Raw genomic sequence first — 9,363 nt, forward strand, 5'->3', positions numbered from 1 at the left:
GATAATTGAATACTTAAAAACCCATTATTATACAGTTTATCATACTAATAATGATGAAGCTAGTTTCAATACTATTTGTTTGTACTTAGTGCTCCATACTGGAGGACAAACATATTATCTGTGTGCATATCATTCATACTTAAGATGTAAGAGTTTATGCATAAAGAATGTTTCTCATACCATGGGAACAAACATATTGAATGAAGTTTGAATGTATCAAATTAAAGTCAGAATATACAAAATTAAATTTGAGTACCGTTAAGTCAGGGGCTTATTTACTCAACTGCAGATTGTATCGGGGCTTCATCATAATACAGGCTAATATTAGAGAGGAGGCCTTTATATAATGAATTCTCCACTGCATACAGAAGGATTTTCTCTTTCAACTCTATGGTTAACGTGGCCATTTGACAGCTAACATGTCTGCACGCTGCAAGTTCTGTAGAATGTTCTGTCGAACTACCAGATATCATAGAAAAGGTAGCTACAGTCAATTAGAATTGACTATTGGAACTACAAAGAAATACACACACACACACACATAGATAGATATACATATATACCTGTTTCTTCATGGTAAAGATCAGAGAACAATATTTAGGAGGGCTCACAACTTCTGATAGTAATATGAGTTTCAAATAATTATAATCTTCAATTGAATCTTTCTCCTTAAGGGGCTGGTGACCCCCAAATTCATTGCGTAATAAATTCACACAAATTATGGTCTATTAACAGTACAATGGATATGACTCAAGCTAACAGACTAACAGACTAAGATACAGCTGTGGTTATAAGTTTACATACCCTGGCAGAATTCATGATTTCTTGGCCAATTTGCAAAGAATATGAATGATAATACAAAAACGTTTCTTTCAGTCATGGTTAGTGGTTGGGCTAAGCCATTTTTTTAAATCATAATGACAATACAGACTACCTAAATGACCCTCATCAAAAGTTTACATAACAAAGTTCTTAATGCTATATATTTCCGCCTTTAACATCAATGACAGTTTGAAGTCTTTTGTGGTAGCAGTAGATGAGGCTCTTTATGGTCTCAGATGGTAAAGCTGCCCATTCTTATTTGCAAAAAGCCTCCAGTTCCTGGAAATTCTTGGGATGTCTTGCATGAACTGCACATTTGAGATCTCCCCCGAGTAGCTCAGTTATATTGAGGTCAGGAGACTGAGATGGCCACTCCAGAACCTTCACTTTATTCTGCTGTAGCCAAAGATAAGTTGGCCTTGTGTTTTGGATCATTGTCATGTTGGAACATCCGAGTACATCCCATGCGCAGCTTCGTAACTACTCAAACAGCAATTGAGAAATAACAAACATTAACATTTGTTTGTATGACATCACCAGAGAGATGTAAAGTTGTGGGACACAACACACTGAAGTCATCTGAAGAAGCACACAAATCACAGAGTAGCTGGTTCACATGACCTCCTCCACAGAGTCATGAATCAATAGCTACAGGATGTGTTTTTCTTTGATGGTACAGACTTGATTTTCTCCCTCAGTCTCTCCTCCCAGTCTTTGCACCACTCCTGGCTCCGCTCCAGCTTCTGGTAACGAGTCTCTAATTTATCTAGTGCCTGCACTGCCTTAGGCAGGTCAAAAGTCAAGCCAGCCTGCTCCACCACCACCTGAAACTTGGCTGGAGATGCTGTCGCAATGTAACACCTGCAGTTAAGGTTTGAGAGGATACTTTGTTAATAATCTGTTTCCACTGGTGAGTCAAGTATCACATGGTCCACCACAAGTTTACAAATAAGAGGATTTCACAGGTATAACTGTTGTCCAGAGTTAAGTATGAACTTTTCTTCATGCTCAGACTGAAGCTTAATTTAGGGGGATTACAACAGGGATTAAAAAACAATAAAAAATCCCACAATGACACTGATGAGTAAATTTCAATAAAAAGGATGATGAAAGTGAACAATAGATAGCAATAGCAGCTTGCATATATCATCACAGTGGCTGCAGAAGATCAAAATGCTACTTCATTAATAAAGCGTATGATTTCTGTTTAGTTCGACACACAGATCTGGACAAGGGAGTTTAAATGGAAATCTCTCTGTAGTTTGGGTTATGTCTATCAGATTTGTCTCCTGTGTTCATGTGTTCATGTTCATGACCAAATAGCTGCAGCACAATGACACTCTTGTCAGCTTAATTCGTACACTGCGTTTAGCGCTGAATGGATAATTATAGCATACTAATGTCAAAAAGTGACCATGGTTAACACTGTGAGCATGTTGACATACTGTGGTGAGACAGTGACACAACCTCTATGTACTGCAGCTGGTGTAGGAACAACGGGCATTCATTTCATATCTTAAGTGTCGATGGTCTGAGGGACCCTGCTGATTCAAATTACACAATATTGTCACTACAGCACAGTGTGTCTGACCTGCTGACTCCAGGTTTTGTAGGTGGATCATGGTAGTGGTGCCACACACCCACAGCTGTGTGAGGACACAGTATGTATTGGTTTTCCTCCCAGCATCTCTTCATGGTGTCCAGAATCCCATCATCACTCACTGTTCCAGTAGACAGAATCTCAGACAGCTGGAAAAAAACAAAAAGACAATGATGCTTCAGACAGTGGATAAAGTGTCTTAGACATGATCACTCCTGAGGTGTGCAGTTACAGTAAAATGTAGGACTGTTACCAGCTTGCGGTGATGTTCATGCAGTGTGTGTCTGTGTGTGTGCTGAAACTCCTCCATTATGTTCTTCACTGCAGCTCCATCTCTGTCTAGCAGCAGCCAGAACACTCGCTCCATATTGTATGGGTCCTGCAGAGAGCAGCAGCACAAAGGCAACACGTAGCAACATCTCTCTCACACACACACACTGGCCATGAAAACTTTTTGCCATTCCTCCTGTGAGGGGAAGGACGAGGTCAGTTCCCTTGCTGCTGTAGTCATAAAGTTATATAGAAGTTAACAATCACAGCTTCAACAGCAAGTCAAAGGAGATATTATTCTACAGTCATGATTCATGTGAAGGCAAAATGACAAAAATGCATACTTGGAGGGGATTTACCCATCCACAGCATCCCAAGCAAGGAACCCATGCAGGAACAGGGAGGACATGCAAACACCCTTGTCAAACACTGTGTTGTACAGTATGTAATGAATACTTATTATGATATGGATAACATATACACCATCAGTCCCACTGGTCAGAGTTGCAGCAACTGTGCAGCAAGCTCAGTGACTATACTACCTGGATGTCTATAGCTGGAGCAAGGGTCTGTTTGGAATGAAGTGCCTTGGAGAAGTCACCAGTAGTCACGGTTCTATGAACTATGTCATTGGAATTCACCATGGCAACCAACTTCAGGGGTAAACCCATGCGCTTGACAATAAAACCAGCTAAGGGACACACAAAGTAGAGACAGCATTAGTATGAAAACGAAAGTTACGAATGTAACTACGGTTCTATGAATCCCGAATGACTGCCAGTGGCGGTGCTTTAAGCACTGAATATTCCCCTTCGCACATGCGCAGCTCGAGTATGTATACTAACAATATCACCTATGACCTCTGGGTGACCTGGAGGAGACCATATCTTCTGGTGTCACCTGAGGCTCGTTTCCTTCAGAATCTTCTCACGAGCACACAAGGATTCTGAGGGACAGAGCGCTCTGGCGGTCAGCAGGGATGAAATAAAAAGAAAGTTACGAATGTAACTATGGTTCTATGAATCCCAAAGGCGGTGCTTTAAGCACTGAATGACTCATACCAACAGAGTCACAAAGAATCTTGAGTACGAACCTTTAGTGTGCAGAGGTAGAGGACTCCGGCCAAAGGACCACAGCCAGTGGATGGTCAGTGGCCACATTCACCCTGTAAAATCTGGAGAAAGTGTCCAGCGATGCCCACGAAGCACAAATGTCCTACAGGGACACTCTCCTCAGGGCAGCCCATGATGTAGCAACACTCATGGTAGAGTGGCACTGCACACCAGATGGCAAGGTTACTTGCCCGATATGCATAGGCGATGACGTTGACAATCCAGTTGGACAAGCACTGTTTAGAGATGGCGTAACCCCTGTTAGGGCCACCATAATAGAGAAAGAGCTGATGTCCTAATGCATGGCGTGGCTGCAATGTAAGCCCTCAGGGCCCACACTGGGCACAATAGTTCAGGTTTGTCCCCTCCATCTCCTGAAGTAGGGTTGTACTGTGCAAGCTGAATAGGCTGGTTGAAGTGAGAGCAGGACAGCACCTTAGGGTGGAACGCTGTGTGGAACGCCTGAGCCATCTTAAGCATTCACCATTAAGCATTCCACCTTAAGCACAAGTCACTGACTGACAGGGCGTATAGCTCACTGACACGTTTTGCAGAGGAAATGGCCAGGAGAAACGCAGTCTTACAGGTAATCCATTTCTTCTCTGCTTGCATCACAATTCGTACACCAGTCGGAAAACAGTCTCCATCTATTCTCATACTGGAGACAAGTGGATGGTGCTCTTGCGTTCATTATGGTGTGTCTGACAGGGTCTGCACAGATGCTCAACAGCGGCTCAGTCCTGGAGGAAGAGTGGTCGCTGCTCTACTAGTGTTACGGTTGTATGACATGGGTACAGCGGTCCGTGCTGTATGTGTGTCTCTCTCTCTCTCTCTCTCGCTTTTTTTGGTTTTTAGTTAAGCAGGCAACTTTTGTGTTCTTTTCTTTTGAAATCAAAAATAAGTTGAGAAAAATAGCTCAGTGAGTCCTCTTTGTGTTTTATTCCTTTTTTTATTTGACCTGCATCCACCGGCCCTCTTCCTCAGTTTGCTCCTTTGGTTATATTACCCATTTCCTTTTTTCCCCCTATGGCAATAAAAACCTTGATTTGCCAAACAACATCTGGCGGTTTGTGTTGTGTCCTCCTTTCCCCTAGACCAGGGGTCGTAGCAACTAGCGACGGAATAAGGTAGCTGTAGTGAAGCGGGCTGAATGCAGCTCAGTGCTTCCAAAAGCAACCTGTGCGTGAGAAGAAAAAAGGAAATGATCCTCTGGTGACACCGGAAGATATGGTCTCCTCCGTGTTATCCAGAGGTCACAGGTGATATTGTTGGTATACATACTCGAACTGGGCATGCACGAAGGGGAATATTCAGTGCTTAAAGCACCGCCTCTGGTGGTCAGCAGGGATGAAATAAAACTCAGGGAAGAGATCATGCCCTGGTCATGCAATTGTTTACTATAAACATCCACTGATAGGACTGACTGAATTTAGAACTGCGTAGAGCTGAACATGGCCAGGGTGCATTTCACTGAGCCAAACACAAAAATACATACTCACGCCACATTACACTGAAACAGCCACAGAAACACAGACACACTATTTACACATAAACATACCACACACACAGTATTACATGGAGTTGCACCTGTAATGTTTCCTGCCCCTCCTGTGGGGACCACCACCTCCAGCTCAGGCAAAGTTGCAGCAGCCTCTGTCTGCTCCACCCCTATCAGCTGTAGGTAGGCGTAGATGAAGTGAGCAAGCTGAATCATGATTCTGGACCAGTTGACTGAGTTGAGGCTCATGAGGCCATGAGTCTTGACTAGCTCCTGGTCTCGGAAAAGACTGCGCAAAGGCTGGTCAATGTCGTCTGAGCTGCCGTCAGCTGCAGAAAGAGACTGGAAATAACACACCAGACACAACATTGGCTTTTTGGATAAACAACCATGGCTATTATTTACCTGCAAACACATGGACATTATCCTCGAGGCAGGTGATCATGTGTTTCTCTTGGACCGGAGTGATGCGTCCCTGGGGATAAACCACCACCACATCCAACCCAGACAGACCTTTAGCACTGTGGATTGCTGAACCACCTGTGTCACCTGAGGTCCCTGCATAGGAAAAGGTGGGCTGATGCAGATGTCTTCTGTTTACAGTCAGAACTTATAACTCACCTTCTTACCTACAAGAACAGTGGCTCTGCGCTTTTCTTTTTGCAGAAAGTAGTCAAGGAAACGCACTGTGCACCTCATAGCCAGGTCCTTAAAAGCAAGAGTTTCTCCATGGAAGAGCTCCAGAATCGATAGATCCTCCTTCAGCCGAGCCACTCGAACCACTTCAGGCACAGAGAACCCAGACAGGGCTTCAGCCACCAGGACTGGAATAGAGAGTATGAGAGGGAGGAGAGAACTTTTCAGTAGCATTGTATGCATTTTAAAATGAAGGGGAGATTGTTAATATGTAGCTACAATGCACTGACCCTTAGTCAGCAAATCAGATACCAGTAATAATTGCACAATCTGGAATTCATCATCATAGCATGATCTTATCTTATATATCTCTACAAGTTCCATGAAGTCCAACGTTAGAAGGTAGGTGTCAAAGATCCACACAGTCTAAAAATAAACCTCTGTATGGTTTTTGTTTCTAACGCAGCTTTAGATTGTATATTAACACAGTGGAAGTCTCAAAAATCTCAGTCCACATCGAAATGCTTGCAGCTTGTCATCAGAAACTGAGCCTTTAAACCAGCCACCAGGACTTCAGGGATCAACATTTCATTAAAGGAGTAGTTCAAATGTGGACCTTTAAGTTCCATGTGATAATGATGCTTTTGGAGCTCACCCTCCAGGTCCAGTCGAGGGATGAGGTCAGAAGGGATGAACAGTGACGCAACCTCCACTACCAGTTTGGGGTAGGGTAGCTCTACCCAGCTCCGGAGCATGTCATGGTGTAGTACAGGCACACTCTCTGGCATGAACATTCCGCCATCTGGAGCATAACCCGAGAACAGCACATCCCGGAAGTCCCATCCATGGACTCCACCTCGAGTACTGCAGTACTGCATTGAAGAGACACCTTTAATCTGCTAATGAGAGGGAACAACAACTATAAAAATACTAAAACCAATAAAACCAATGTCCAACTTCTACAGTTCAAATGCCAGTGTCTGCTATGTCCAAACACTTTGTGTTCCTTTGTGTTATCTCCTGCCCATGCTGCCTTCTCATTTGCCATCTCAGACACCAGTTCATTCCTTCAAAGCTATCCTGTTTTCAGCATTCACCCTCAGTGTCTGCACCTGAACCAACAAACCATCACATCTGTGAAGGAGGGTGATACCTTTTCTTCAATCAAAACAATTCTCTTAGACATGAAGAACATGATGTTCCCTGCAGAGATCATCAGTTTTTTTATGGGGTGGTCCCATATTTCATTTTGTAGACTGACAGCAAACCTGAACCTCAACATGCCAGTCTTTGAGGTAAAATTTCATTGGCAGGATTACCACATTCAGGAGTGGTTAAAAATAGGTTGGATGACATTTTAGTTGCTACTTGGCATACTGTTCATCACACAGTGTGATCTCCTGGTTCAAGTCAATAATCAACAGAATTATGGGCTATCTATGGTTGCCTTTTTTTTTTTTGCTAACACACTAATGAGGCACAAAGGTAAATTACTGAAAGTGACCCAGGGCAAACATGATAAACCCGAAAATGGATAAGCAGTAAAAGCTGAATTAATTAATTAATGGATGGCACTTCTAGTTCTAGTGCTGTGTTTACAGGGTTAGACTATTATTGTCCTGTATTTCAATAGCATTTATTGGAAAAAAAAAAACAAACAAACAAAAAAAAAACATCTATTTTGGGTGGGTGTGGGGGGGGGGGGGTTGTTTGTTATTTTACCCAAATGATTTAGTTTATTGCTTGGTGTGAAATTGGTTGCTTGAGACCAGTGCTTCCAAAAATAATTACAAGTTAAACCAAGAACAGAAACCTTTGGTAGTTAGTCTTGTTATGGGTGTGTTAAAGTTTTTTACATGATGTGTGCATTGTAAAGAGAAAGTTGTTTTGTTAGTGGCTAATTGGATGATTAATGATGGCTTTTTTGTTTTGTTTTGTTTTTTTAAATAATCAATACTGATTGATACTGCTTATTGGTACTTAACTATGCTCCTTGATATTACTCTCAATAATTTCTAATAAATAAATCATCTCCTTCCTGATGGATAGCCACCAGAACCTATGCCTTTTCAAAAATATGATCCAGCTGACCAGAAGATGATAGGAGTGACAAGTGGGCCCAGTGCATGATTTGACAGTGCAAATCAAGCATCTGATTTGGGGGAACCCCTTCCAGAACCTGACTATCCTAATTAGCCTCCTTCACCTTACGTTCCATCAACCAAGTAACACCTCCAACAACACATGAAGGGACAGAATGTGAGAGCTGATCTTTGGTTCAGAGTCAGAGGAGAACAGTCTTGATGGAGCATCTGGAACCAGGATGATAGGAGAGATTAAAGTGGAATTGGTCAAAGCATAGTTTTAACTTAGCCAATCTGGTGTTCAGTCTCTCGACTGGCTGCCTAATATATCCCACCAACTGAAAGGTGCTATGATGAAGAGATAATCTGTGTTTTTCACTTCACCAGTCAGTGGTCATAGTATTATGCCTGATCGCTGTACACACACACACACACACACACACACACACACACACACACACACACACACACACACACACACACACATATATTTTATTTATTTTATTTTACACCACCTGAATTACCCGACCGAGTTTAATGTACCTTACACGTTAAAGTTTAATAAAGTTCGTAACCCAGTTGGGTGAAACAATAAGAAGACTGTACACTTCTTGTGAGGAAGTAACGGACTTTAACAATACAGACAGACAGGGACATACACATACATTTCTACGAGGAGATGTGATAGTTTTCCAATTTTGCCTAAGGTAGGATGAGTCGGTATAGTGTTACTTAGTTTCATGAAAACTAACTTGAAACCAGATTGGAAACGAGAACTCACCCGTACCGGCCACTGGGAAATTAGCTTCGCTCCGATGTTAGTGAGTACATGAAGGATCTGTTCCAAAAAGGAGTTTTAGCAAAGTCTGAGTTTAACCCTGATCTCTGACTTTGGACACTTAGGAGCCAACTTCAGAACATCGGGAATATGTTGGTTCAACCAACTCTGACAAGGTTAGAGCAAAAATCAGCACAAATACAACATCTATAAAAAGCTAATAAAAATAGAGCTCCAATACGCCAGTTTGACTACTGCAGTGAAGTGGGCGGTCGCTATAGTTAAAGAAAGAAAGAAAGAAAAAAAACATAGTTGCGTCACGATTACGAAACAAACGACAGCGGCTATGAAGGCATTGAGATAAGAATGAAACTATTTCAATAACATGCCAAGTAAAGTTGGCCTTCTCTGAAGTTAACTTTCTTTCGTCAGGTTGCTTCTGATGAGGTGAAAACATGACTTGTTATAAAGGGACGATTTTAATGCCCTGTTACAACCAACTAGGTGGTGACTTTTATTCAGATTCTTCCTCCCATTATTTAATTTGCTCACTTCAAAAACAT

At 42.2% G+C, this 9,363-nt stretch overlaps 1 protein-coding gene across 4 annotated transcripts; it reads right to left on the bottom strand.

Moving 5' to 3' along the window:
• Positions 1 to 628: 628 nt before the first annotated feature.
• thnsl2 (threonine synthase-like 2) lies at positions 629 to 9,068 on the bottom strand. Of its 4 annotated transcripts, none has more exons than XM_029516591.1 (9): positions 8,810 to 9,068; positions 6,594 to 6,834; positions 5,932 to 6,126; positions 5,708 to 5,860; positions 5,392 to 5,631; positions 3,235 to 3,383; positions 2,676 to 2,801; positions 2,414 to 2,571; positions 629 to 1,683 (listed from the first exon to the last, which is right to left on the bottom strand). In XM_029516591.1, the coding sequence occupies exons 2-9, from the start codon at positions 6,814 to 6,816 to the stop codon at positions 1,464 to 1,466; spliced, it is 1,464 nt and encodes a 487-aa protein (XP_029372451.1). In that variant the 5' UTR covers positions 6,817 to 6,834; positions 8,810 to 9,068; the 3' UTR covers positions 629 to 1,463. The 4 variants fall into 4 exon arrangements, with proteins under 4 accessions (XP_029372451.1, XP_029372450.1, XP_029372449.1 ...); XM_029516590.1 differs by having other exon boundaries at positions 6,594 to 6,837; XM_029516589.1 differs by having other exon boundaries at positions 8,804 to 9,068.
• Between the last annotated feature and the right edge of the window lie 295 nt (positions 9,069 to 9,363).

The sequence above is a fragment of the Echeneis naucrates genome, chromosome 12 (assembly GCF_900963305.1).
Source record: "Echeneis naucrates chromosome 12, fEcheNa1.1, whole genome shotgun sequence".
In the NCBI taxonomy this organism is placed as follows: domain Eukaryota; kingdom Metazoa; phylum Chordata; class Actinopteri; order Carangiformes; family Echeneidae; genus Echeneis; species Echeneis naucrates.